The following is a 13703-nucleotide window of genomic DNA, read 5'->3' as shown; positions in this document are numbered from 1 at the left end:
ATATGAATATGAATATATACTGTTGTAGTAAATAATTTTGAGTTTGTGGTTTGTTGCATTTTTCAAACTCATATATAGCATCCTACATGAAGAAACCATGGAGTGAAATGCCAGTACACTTCTTAGAACCTTCCAGACATATTAAGGGAGTTCAAAATTAAAGAATAAACATTGCTACATTCATACAGTGAATTTGTCATCAATATTGAAAGTGAATTAATACTATGTGTTCAATTTATATATTTCTCTTACTAAGCACTCAGCAATATCTGAAGCCTTGAAACCTTTGCTGAACATACCGTCAAGAAGATAAGTAAATGTCAAACATACACCTCAGTCTTTCTGTGCTTTATCAATACTGTAAATACCATTATATTAAAAACTCCAGTGGCACGTCAGACTTCATCAGCTCTGGTCTGGGTTTCAGACCTGCCCTTAAGTACGAGTCTCACATAACAAAGTGCTATTGAGTGTCCCGTATGTTCCTGCACTGCTGTCGGTCTGCGTGTCCTGTTCACGTGGTCCTGTAGTAAATATCCCGCATGTCCTGTAGTACACGTCCTGCACGTCCTGCTGTGCTATAGTGCTGCTGTAAACCACAGCAACACTGACTAAGCTAACACAGCAGCACAACAGAGAACGGCATCCTGTCATGTCATCCTGTCACGTGACAGATATCAGAACGTCACATGACAGTTATCAGAACATCACGTGACATATATCAGAACATGACGTCACAGATATCAGAACATTCCCCGTCACAGATATCAGATAATTTCACAGATAACAGATATCATAGATATCAAAACGCCACATCATGTCAAATATCAAACCATTATGTCACGTCACAGATATGTCAAAATATGTCACGTCACTTAATAAATATCAAGACATCTCATCACATCATTGATATCAAAACGTCACATCAGAGGTATCAATGTCCTGTCATAGATATTAAAAGACAACATACAGTATATAACCTCCTTAAATAATTTTCATAAGATATTTATTCTTCCTCTTTTCTTTGCTCCTGTAAGTCTGACAAATAATATGCTTGCCATTTAGCACTATTTAGTCTGATCACAGTTTTTCATGAAATTTGTGTCATGTGTAAAGCTCAATGAAATATCTCAGAGCGGTGATATCTCAGGGACCTCCCCCCACAGATCGCACCAGGGCCTTCACTCTGCTGATTGACATCACGGCAGACCAATGGCTCGCTTGTGCTATCGTAATGTTAACACCCAATCAAACGTGTTTATCTGGTAATGCAAGTGGCTGCTGGAGTGTTTTACTGATAAGAGCGTCTATGGTGGAAGCATGGCAGTGCTGAGTAAAGTTTCACAGGTCTGAACATGCAGTCTTTAAATATTTGAGGGCAACAACAGACCTCAGTAACATCTGCCCTGACAAACTGTACATCTACCACTGGCACCAAATGTAAAACAAAATAAAAGTCTCTGGTTGATTTATAGTTAAATGTCATAAAGGAACCTCAGAGCAACCTACAGTTGAGGATCAGATCAGTACAGTACTGGCCTTCTGTTCCCCCTGTGGTCAGAGACAAACACAAAGACTCATGAACAAATGTAAGAGGAGACCAATATTGTTCCATAGCTTCATCTCCTTCGTTCCCTCTCTCTCTCTTTCCCTGTCATTAGCTTTCTATTTCTCTCTCTTTCTCTTTTTGGCTAGATGACAGAGATCGGATAGAAAGAGCAGGGTGTCCAAGTCACAGGAGGATTGGACACACCGATCGATCGCCATCTTGGACGTAAGGCGTCCCTGTCAATAACCATTAACCTTGAACTAAACACCACCACAACCCACTCGGTCCACCCACCAAAAAACCTCCTATCTCCTGTATCGCCTACTTTTGAACAAACTTCCAAATACATACTTTCTTTAGCACTCCCTCTTTTCTCTCTCTCTCTCTCTCTCTCTCTCTCTCTCTCTCTCTCTACCTCTCTGTCTCTCTTTAAGGTGAATCCTCTCAGTTACAGGAAAACAGACATTACCGCATTGATTCGTGTCACTTTCTTAATTTCGCGCTTGTGAATATTTATGATTAGTGTTTAATTTTAATGAGTGGTAATTAATATTGATTGATGGGAGGGCTGGTTTACAGTAAGAGCCTCAGTGGGACTTCATTGATTTACATTCAGTTCCACAGTACGACTCATGCAGACTTAAACAGCACTCACGTAACAGAAGGGTGAAGAGTTACAGATTCATTCACTGCCCCCCCCCCCCCACACACACGCACACATACACACACACACACAAATACACATACATACATACACACACACACACACACACACACACACACACACACACACACACCACACACATAGACACACAAACATATTCTTTCCTTTGTATGAAGAGCAATTCATATCTATTACCAACAGTCAATCACCAGTTCAAGCAGGCGTGGCAGGCTATGATACCCCCAGAATTCACATTCACTCTCCCTCTACATTAACACACTCTCTCTCTCTCTCTCTCTCTCTCTCTCTCTCTCTCTCTCTCTCTCTCTCTCTCTCTCTCTCTCTCTCTCTCTCTCTCTCTCTCTCTCTCTCTCTCTCTCTCTCACACACACACACACACACACACACGCACATACGTGCAAACACAAACACAGCTTATCATTAATAATTTGAAGATTGGCCCATTCACTCCCAGTGATTGACAACAGATATGTTTACACTCCTGTCCATCACAAAGCCGCCCAGTGTGATTGTGCGCCTGCTGGTGCACGTGGAACGGCTCTGCGCTCGCATCTCACGCCTGCAGAGGTCCAGCCAGTGTAGTGGCTCCTCTTCAAACAGCACCAGGACAGAGAGGACTCACGCACACTCTTCTGGTGCGGCTCGCCGGGTCTGATTCATCGACAGGCCAGCACGGTTGCGGGATTGTTGAAGCAGCTGAACCCCTCTGAACCTCTGAACCCGGAAGAGCTCTTTGGTTCGCGGCTGTGCTTTACGTCTGCGGTCAGAAGACTGGCGCCTGTGGGTCGCTCTGGGTCCTGTGGTTCTCCTGCTTGGCTTGCACCTGGGGGAAATGTTTCTCAAGCCTTCCAAAACACTTGCTTGTGATTTTACTTGTTTCTATAGAGACCACAAGAAACTGCATTTTGCACTTAAATAAACGATTCAGTCTCATCCATAGAGATCCAGAGAGTCTTAATCCATGTATCACATGCTGGTCTTATGTCAATATCAACAATTATTAACAAGTGGGACTCAAAATAATGGCTTGGTTCACATCCCCAGTAGTGCAGAAAACTTTCATTTTAGGACAACTTTACTCATCCTGGTTCATTACTACCCAGTTCAGTAGGACCCTCAAACACCTCATGAAGGTCTTGCGGAGGAACTATACGTCACGGTGGGTCTGGCCTCACGTGAGGAGGAGTTAGCACAGTCCACCTGTTCCCGTGCAGCTCCACAGCGCCATCGGTGTCTTTTAGTAATGAAGTTAGGACGCTCGGACTGACCTTCTACTGTCCCTGCGGTCTCACACCACGGCAGCTCAGGGGACTGATTATTATGTATGTTCCCACAGGAGCTCTCTGAGATGCGGACAGTAATGGAGTAGTTACAACCATCACTCCGCCCCAAGAGAGGTGATGCTATGGTCCTCATACTGAGTGGCCTGCGTGTTATTGAGGATCCAGGCACTTTTAAGAAGAAGGTTAAGACCTCTCTGTTTAGATTAGGTGTTCATTCACCTGTGACCTGATTGTTTAATCCTTGTTTTCTTTTCCTTGTCCTTCATCTTAATGTATTCATTTTTTTATGGTATATTTGTTATCTTAATTTATTCCGTTTTATTATATTTCTGCTGCGTAAAATATTTTGTGAACTTTGTCTATAAAAGTGTTTATAAATAACGCTTATTATTGCTTAAAAGAGCAAAGAAAGACAAAGATGTAAAACAATGGCAGGAAACCCGTCACCACAGAAGAACAGTTGCACAACTTCCTATCACCACTAGATGGAAGCACAGATACAGTCTTTAATCAGTCCGCTTTGTCTTGGTAATAGGCCTACTACATCCTACTACATCCTACTACATCCTTCTTCATCCTACTACATCCTACTTCATCCTACTACATCCTACTACATCCTACTTCATCCTACTTCATCCTACTACATCCTACTACATCCTACTTCATCCTACTACATCCTACTACATCCTACTTCATCCTACTACATCCTACTTCATCCTACTACATCCTACTACATCCTACTACATCCTACTTCATCCTACTACATCCTACTACATCCTACTTCATCCTACTTCATCCTACTACATCCTCCTTCATCCTACTACATCCTACTACATCCTACTACATCCTACTTCATCCTACTACATCCTACTTCATCCTACTACATCCTACTACATCCTACTTCATCCTACTACATCCTACTACATCCTACTTTATCCTACTTCATCCTACTACATCCTACTACATCCTACTTCATCCTACTACATCCTACTTTATCCTACTTCATCCTACTACATCCTACTACATCCTACTACATCCTACTTCATCCTACTACATCCTACTTCATCCTACTACATCCTACTACATCCTACTTCATCCTACTACATCCTACTACATCCTACTACATCCTACTTCATCCTACTACATCCTACTTCATCCTACTACATCCTACTACATCCTACTACATCCTACTACATCCTACTTCATCCTACTACATCCTACTACATCCTACTTTATCCTACTTCATCCTACTACATCCTACTTCATCCTACTACATCCTACTTTATCCTACTTCATCCTACTACATCCTACTTCATCCTACTACATCCTACTACATCCTACTTCATCCTACTTCATCCTACTACATCCTACTACATCCTACTTCATCCTACTACATCCTACTACATCCTACTTTATCCTACTACATCCTACTACATCCTACTTCATCCTACTATATCCTACTACATCCTACTTCATCCTACTACATCCTACTACATCCTACTTCATCCTACTACATCCTACTTCATCCTACTTCATCCTACTACATCCTACTTCATCCTACTTCATCCTACTACATCCTACTTCATCCTACTTCATCCTACTACATCCTACTACATCCTACTTCATCCTACTACATCCTACTACATCCTACTTCATCCTACTACATCCTACTTTATCCTACTTCATCCTACTACATCCTACTACATCCTACTTCATCCTACTACATCCTACTACATCCTACTTCATCCTACTATATCCTACTACATCCTACTACATCCTACTTCATCCTACTATATCCTACTACATCCTACTACATCCTACTACATCCTACTTCATCCTACTACATCCTACTTCATCCTACTACATCCTATGCACACGAAAGTGATTGATGAGTGTTGGGTTTCCCAAAAACATGGTAGATCGTCGTTAAACAGTAGAGCGGGTATGACGCTGAACACTATCTCATTTAAGACGAACTTAATACTACGAAGCGTTTAGGAAATAGAGGGCGAGGTCATTTAGCTGCAGTCTGTAGTCACGAGCCTGGTTTTAAATTAGATTAAACGTGGTTTTAGGGTGGGGAATTCCACTGAGGGGTTGAGCACTGAGAAACTAAGATGTATTTTTGTTACTTATTATTAGATTGATTTTTAAACAAGCAACGCTTTTTGTTGCTTGGAAACGTTCGTGTGTGTGTGTGTGTGTGTGTGTGTGTGTGTGTGTGTGTGTGTGTGAGTGAGTGATTTATTACGAGATTAGTAAAGGTGTAGAAAAAGGGTGTAATATGTAGAAAACTAGAAAAGGTGTAATATGTTAAAATGGATATATTTTATCAACAGTAACACAGTCTCAAAGTTATTGTTCTAGTTTATGTCTGTTCATCTGCTTATTATCCAGAGATCATTTTCAGAAGTACCATCTCTACATCACATCTTGATCGAGATCTGTGTACATTTTGTTTTGAGTTTTGAGGCACCTGGCAAATGTTTACTCCGCATTTCTAGATTAGTATCTCTTTCTGGACCGTTTTACTTCTAGATTAATAAATCTGATTGGTTTTATAGATTCGTTTTCCAGAACTCAGCAATATGTATATAAAGTTCCTAATAAGGTGTCACTGAGAGAATCCTTTTACGTCCGTGAGGAGAAAATTGTTTCAGCACCTTGGACACATCCCCCCTTACAGTGAAGGCTCCACAACCCTCGCGCAATGAAACTCGAGTGCGCGAGAGCAGGCTATAGCTACCGTGCAGCTGTGCGAGCCCGGCTGTTTGACTCTATAATGAGCGAGCTGAACTCCTCTGGAGTTCCTTATGTCTAGATACAGTGGAGAAACCGCGTCCTTTCCTCTGCGTGCACTAAGTCTCCACATAAAGCACCTCTGCGTGCATCTCGAAGGACCATAGCAGTTAATACAGCAATGTTATTTGTCTGTTTACGAACTATTCTTTTCAGAATTCCAAACCCGTAAGCCTATCACACCCTCCACGATACAATGTCACACTATATTGATATTACTCAAGTAATTATTCAATGGATATATATATATATATATATATATATATATATATGTATGTATGTATGTATGTATGTATAGGACCTGCAGTTTCTTCGATTGGATTTGTAATATTTAAAAGGTTCCGTGTTTACTAATCTGTGCTTACTGTGCCATGGTACGATGTGTACGATATGGTTCTGTGAAAGCACGCGCCAAGGTCAGAAGGTGACCGCATTCTCTGAGCCGAGGCCTCTGTAGCCTCATCTACAAAGTGTGTATCGACCTCCATCTCTCTCCGGTGTTCTCCACCATGATCGCCACTCTCACGATGAAAACCCGACCAGAAGATACTCGAATAAAAACGGAAGCGTTGCAAAAATTCCAACCGTGTTAATAGTGCAGCGGGCAGCTGAAATAAGTGACCGGGGCACCTGCGTCGTGATCTTCACCTGTCACGTTCAGTGTTACTGATACCTGAAGTGAAGAGAGAAAACTTCACGTGCCATACTGTATCCGTTAACTCTGTCTCACGTGCCCCTTCTCGTTGTCTTCATAACACGGTTTCCTCGCGCATCCTGCCAGTGTGGCGGTGCGCAGTGCACGAGGGTCCTCGCGGACAGACGTCACTGGCGTTAGCTCAGTCTTCCATTCTCAACGGTATCGCGAGCGACGGGAGACGCGCGCGCCTCTCACTTCGACCCGTGTCCTCGGAGCGCTCCCGTTTTCTCCTAATGATAAGCGGTAAATGCTAACTCGGAGCTGGCGCGATGCGTACCGGAAAGAGCGAATCTTACGTTAACTGGAGCGAGCAAAGGCAGGACCGACGGAACGACTCCGCCAGAATGACTCCTAACAAAGAAAATCTCCTCGCGCTGCGGTCGTAACCTCGTCACCGGAATCAAGGAGCGCGCGAGCGGCTGTCACACGCAATCATGCCGGTGCGACGGGGTCACGTCGCGCCGCAGAACACGTTTCTGGGGATTATTATCCGCAAATTCGAGGGTCAAAGTAAGTGTCACATGCTTGTAATGTCCCTTTAGCCCTGGTTAAATTTCATTACAAATTAAGATCGCGCACCATTTGGGACAGTGTAAAATGCTTAACGTGCCTTAATGTACTAAAACAATGACGTAGTATCATCAAACTATTCTTATATATTACTGGTCATGAGTACTCTCTACTAGCACAAGAATGAAACTGTTGCAAGAAAAGTAATAATGTTTACGATAAGCATTTCACCCTCTCCATTTAAACCTATTAGCCCATAAGGAAACATCTTAACGTAAATGCTACTACTTTGTCATCAGAAAACAGCTTATTACTTTTGGTGGCAGAAATACTCATGGCCAATAATATGTGAGTGAAATGTGATATTCGTAGGTCAACGTTTTAGTACAATAAGCCGCGCTAAGCTTTTCTCCATTAAGCCATTTAAAATGTCCACGGAAGGAAGCGGTGCGATGCTGATTGTATATGACCTCTAAAAAGTGAAAACTCCTTACTATCGTAAAATAATACAGGATTAGTAACTTTAAGACAAGAATGCTGTATTTTTTCGTTTATTTTACGACAGAATTCTCTTTTTTGACAAGATTTAACCCCCTTAACTACTGACTGTTAAAAACGAATGCTTAATACCACTAATTATTATTATTATTATTATTATTATTATTATTATTATTATTATTATTATTATTATTATCATCGAGCTGTTTACAAAGGCTTAGATTCGAATCCACGGTGGTCTCTCTGTTTACAAACGCGACCACGCGCACAGCGCGCGGTGTACAGCTATTCTGTTACCAGTGGCGCCTGCAGGAAATACCTGGGGGGCAGATGGGGCCAGTGAATATTTTGGAGGTGTCACACTACAGGGTCTCTGCAGCACAGAGGGGATTCAGAGCATCAGGTTAACACAAAGGGACAGGCCACACCGTAGTGGATATTAAAATGCATACTGTTTAATTCCTTGACTGTTTTAATGTGAATATAATTTTATGATATTCGTGAGATTAGGCAAAGAATCATTAATTAGCTCATCAAATGTCAGTTTGAATGAATCACCAATAGAATAAGGGTGTGGGTTGCTGGTATATTAATTATTAGCTGAGAAGAAAGGCTTCATTTGTTTACAGCACATCATGTTTAATAGTATTTACAAGGATCTTCCATTCTTTGAATCAGTTCGATTTACTGTAACTTGGCAACATTAATGTTACTAGGTAACACATTTCTATAATGACAACCAAAAAGCAATGCAACTTACCATACTAAATACGTAAGCACCAATTCTCTAATAAACAATAGCTATATTTGCAATAGGTTACTAATATTAACTACCTATACTACCTATACTTATTAAATAACTTACACATTTAAGCAATGACAACCCCCCCCCCCCCCCCCACACACACACACACAGACCAGGTCTCCCCCCCCAATACACTCCCATACACTTAGTGTAGATATCATATATATGGGAGACTTGTTTGCACATGAGGTGTAGAGGCTCATAGGTGCGTGTGCTACGATGGGGAATCATAACGGCCTCTCTGTTCATTCACCAGCTCTCTGTACATTTTAACGTAGTCGACGTGCACTTCGGTTGTTAGGAACCCTGAGAGGACAGACGGACTCATGGACCCTTATGGACGTCAGCATCAGTACCAGAACATTCATAACTGACAAACCACTACATCAGTAAAAGGGCAAAAGTATGATGTGTAAAGGACTCATGGTGCCTTGATTAGTTTGTTCTTAGTTTCTTTGGTCAGGCTTTACTGGGCTTTACTGGGCTTTAATGGGCTTTACTGGGCTATTGAAACAGCAAGTGGTTTCACATTATCCTTTCTTTTTTTACATTTGTTACTTGTATATGTTGCACAGGTGTATGTGTACAAACATCTGTACAAATCTTACAAGCTCCAGCCCTACATTTCAGTGACTTACACTAGTCTGGGCTCCTGTGTTGGCCAGAAGGTCTCCAGCTCTGTTCACGCTTCCTCCTCCTGTCCATCCACAGACAAGAAGTTTGTGATAGCGAACGCCCGCGTGCAAAACTGCGCCATCATCTTCTGCAACGATGCCTTCTGCGAGATGACGGGCTTCTCGCGGCCTGACATCATGCAGAAGCCATGCACATGTGACTTCCTGCACGGTCACATGACCAAGCGCCACGCCGTGTCCCAGATCGCCCAGGCGCTGCTGGGGTCAGAGGAACGCAAGGTGGAGATTACCTACCACCGCAAGGATGGTGAGTGGAGTGTGTGTGTGTGTGTGTGTGTGTGTGTGTGTGTGTGTGTGTGTGTGCATCTGTGAATGTACACATGTACGTTTGAGCCAAATCTTAATGTTTAAAGGCAGATAACAGTGGACTGGAGTGGAGAATATCATTTTCTATGAATGTTTCATGACTGGGCCTGCGGTGGTGTCCACATACTGTATCAGCTTGCTGGAAGAACACACGTGGGTTCAGGGTAAATGCTAGGTGTGTATATACAGTATCTTGAATAAATACTTTGTGCATTGTCTAGTCCAGCTGAAAGAGAAGTAAGACTGTGGATACTCATTAATGTAGAGGGATTGTCTCAGCATCAGGGCAGCATGTAGGCCCGTTTTACAGTTTTTGACGACTGCTAACGTGCGTTTGTCCAATCTGTAGTCACATTTTCAAAACTCCAAACTCAGTGAACACAACATCAGTTTTCAGTGGCTATACTATTAGTTCAATTCATGTTGTTATGGCACAAAATGCAGTCATTTTACATGTTTTTATAATGCTTAAATTTTCTATACACACAAGGTTATCCAATAACAAAATTCTGGATCGTTTTTGTCTTATTTACAATTGCTTGTACACAGCATGCCAAAAATGAAAACCTAAGGTTCAAAACCTTAAATATCGTATAAAATGCCAAGTTCTGCAAAAACAAAGGCAGCTGAAAAGTTATTACTGTTGTACACATTTTTTGCACATATAGATCAATGAAATAAAATGAAGTACAGTAATGTACCGGGTCAGAGAGGAGCAAATATAACAATTTGTCCTGCAATCTCAAGTGCTGGTTTGGTCCTTTACAAATGCCAGATTGGTCCCTATAACAGTGACCTCCTTCTTTCGTTTTTGAATGAACTCTACCAACAACTGGTTCCAGAAGCAGAAAGGGAACAGGTGGGAGGAAACACGAGGACATTTGTGATGGGACAATGTAGCATTTTGTCATTCTCATGTCATCACAAACTGGTTTATAGACCACCCAAGAGTGATGTCCCTTTTCCTCCCGCCCATCTCGCCTTTCCTCAACCCCACTAAGGAACTTTTTTCAGTCTGGAGGTGGAAGGTGTATGATCATCGGCCCCATGACCAAATGTCCCTCCTGGATGCAATGGATCCTGGCTGCAGAGACATTTCAGCTGAAGACTGCCAGGGGTGAATAAGGCATACCAAGCTTTTCTTTCCCAGGTCCATGGCAAGGGCCAACATCAGATGTGATGTAGATAAAAACATGTGGCCAACTGCTGAAGGCCGTTTAGATTACACCTAACAAGACTGTTCAGTTTTGTATTCTGTTTTTCCCCCTTGTGTGGCTTTTTTTGTATATGTGTATTTTTACACATATGGGACCATGGCTAATTATGTTTACAATTACGATAATTATTTTTTGGGTTAGGCCACGATTTACAGTAATGTCCCTAATACAGTAAAATATACCCTTTACTGCAAAACTGTTACTGACTACTTTTTTGTCTAATCTACATTCCATATAGTACCTAACAGTAAATATCACTCATTGGGTAGACAGTATGTTGCAGAGACAGAATTGAGAAAAACAATCTGAGTGAGTGAGTGTGAGTAAGTGTGTGAGTGAGTGTGTGTGTGTGTGTGTGTGTGTGTGTGTGTGTGTGTGTGTGTGTGTGTGTGTGAGTGAGTGTGAGTGTGTAAGTGAGTGAGTGAATGTGAGTGTGTGAGTGAGTGAGTGAGTGAGTGAGTGAGTGAGTGAGTGAGTGAGTGAGTGAGTGAGTGAGCAAGTGATTGAGTGAGTGAGTGAGTGAGTGTGAGTGTGTGTGTGTGAGTGAGTGAGTGTGTGTGTGTGTGTGTGTGTGTGTGTGTGTGTGAGTGAGTGTGTGTTTGTGTGTGTGTGTGTGTGTGTGTGTGTGTGTGTGTGTGTGTGTGTGTGTGTGTGTGTGTGAGTGAGTCTGAGTGAGTGTGTGTGTGTGTGTGTGTGTGTGTGTGAGTGAGTGAGTGAGTGTGTGTGTGTGAATGAGTTTGAGTGAGTGTGTGTGTGTGTGTGTGTGTGTGTGTGTGTGTGTGTGTGTGTGTGTGTGTGTGTGTGTGTGTGTGAGTGTGTGTGTGTGAGTGAGTGAGTGAGTGAGTGTGTGTGTGTGTGTGTGTGTGTGTGTGTGTGAGTGAGTGTGTGTTTGTGTGTGTGTGTGTGTGTGTGTGTGTGTGAGTGAGTCTGAGTGAGTGTGTGTGTGTGTGTGTGTGTGAGTGAGTGAGTGAGTGAGTGAGTGTGAGTGTGTGTGTGTGTGTGTGTGTGTGTGTGAGTGAGTGAGTGAGTGAGTGTGTGTGTGTGTGTGTGTGTGTGTGTGTGTGTGAGAGAGTGAGTGAGTGAGTGTGAGTGTGTGTGTGTGTGTGTGTGTGTGTGTGTGTGTGAGTGAGTGTGTGAGTGAGTGAGTGAGTGAGTGTGAGTGAGTGTGAGTGTGAGTGTGAGTGTGTGTGTGTGTGAGTGAGTGTGTGAGTGAGTGAGTGAGTGAGTGAGTGAGTGAGTGAGTGTGAGTGAGTGTGAGTGTGTGTGTGTGAGTGAGTGAGTGAGTGTGTGTGTGTGAGTGAGTTTGAGTGAGTGAGTGTGTGAGTGAGTGTGTGTGTGTGTGTGTGTGTGTGTGTGTGTGTGTGTGTGTGTGTGTGTGTGTGTGTGTGTGTGTGTGTGTGTGTGTGTGTGAGTGAGTGAGTGAGTGTGAGTGTGCATTTGCAGCTGCTGGGTAGTTTTTGGACAGCTCCTCTTCTTTAGGCCTGACAGAAGGACACAGGGCAGATGTTGTACTATCAGAAACCACGAAGAACACACAATACATTTCAAAGAAATAAATGGTGATTGAGAGAGAGATAGACAGAGTGAGAGGGAGAAAGAGAGAGAGAGAGAGAGAGAGAGAGAGGGACTGTGAGAACAGTACTCTAATCAGAGTTAATGATGATTCTGGGTAGAAAATATAGGCAGGATGTGTGTGTGTTCTGGACTCATTGCCATCATACAGAACCACACCTGCAGTACGGCGCGCATGTCCATCAGTATCAGGGACATCATTTGCTGTGCTGGCAAGCTGAAGGTCAGACCTGAACAATCGCTCCCAAAGTTAGCCTGGGTTCTTGTGAGGACTGCCAGCCAGACACCCAGCTCTTGTGATTCAAGTATGTAATGAATGGACTGAAGCCCTAATCAGGTGTGTCGGGAGGGAGTTGATACAGGAGGCAGATATGTGAGCCATCCATTTCAATCTGTCATTTTATTGGCTCTGCTGTCTCTACAGTGGCAGCCACATGCATTGTGTTTCGATGCCGCACAAGGGGGAAAAGCAACTGCTCATCTTAGACTTTACCAGAATTCATTAGCCCCTCAAGTAAAACGTGCTTTTATTCAAGTTCTATTTATTTAAATAGTGATATAAAGAACCAATCAGGGGCAATGTAATGAGTGCATTACCCAATCCTGTAGCTGGGACAGTATTTATAATGGTCCCAGAAGTCAACCCTGAGGTACGTAGAAGCCCATTGTCCTTTTCTCTCTGTATTGTGGGTTTTGCTTTTGTGAGAACAAATGGGGAAAGCTGATCACATGGTTCTTAAACCAGTTCCATAGCTCAAGTAAAGAAATGTAATAAATAAAAAAGCTAAATAAATAAACGATCAACTAAGATATATTGCGATTAAATTAACAAAATTTAGTATTCAAAAAGAGATCACCAACAGACCTACATGGCACTTTACTACACAAACACAGCACTCACATCAGCAAGGTAGGGGGGAGAGGACAGGATTTAGAGCCCTGATTAAAGAAAAAAACAAAGTTATCACAGAATGTAAATGTAAATGGGAGTTTTTCAATAAAGGCATAAAAGGGCAGCTAAGTTCGTTTGAGTTGAGAGGTGATCCTGCGAGACTGCATCCAGTTTCTTCCAGGGTAATGTCCTGAA

The 13703-nt window shown here is 42.5% G+C and overlaps 1 protein-coding gene across 3 annotated transcripts in view; it reads left to right on the top strand.

The window, feature by feature from the left end:
- The first annotated feature begins 7054 nt into the window (after nt 1–7054).
- LOC143522000 (potassium channel, voltage gated eag related subfamily H, member 7) overlaps nt 7055–13703 on the top strand; it is a 45932-nt gene continuing 39283 nt past the window's right edge. For 2 of the 3 annotated variants that reach the window (XM_077015608.1, XM_077015606.1), the window contains exons 1-2: nt 7055–7523; nt 9538–9768. In XM_077015608.1, coding sequence (XP_076871723.1) covers nt 7448–7523; nt 9538–9768 — 307 coding nt within the window. In that variant the 5' untranslated portion in view covers nt 7055–7447. The remainder of the gene's footprint in view (nt 7524–9537; nt 9769–13703) is intronic. The other variant, XM_077015607.1, reaches the window with a different exon arrangement.

This window comes from Brachyhypopomus gauderio, chromosome 8, assembly GCF_052324685.1.
Source record: "Brachyhypopomus gauderio isolate BG-103 chromosome 8, BGAUD_0.2, whole genome shotgun sequence".
NCBI lineage: Eukaryota > Metazoa > Chordata > Actinopteri > Gymnotiformes > Hypopomidae > Brachyhypopomus > Brachyhypopomus gauderio.
This window is presented reverse-complemented; position numbering and strand designations above follow the sequence as displayed.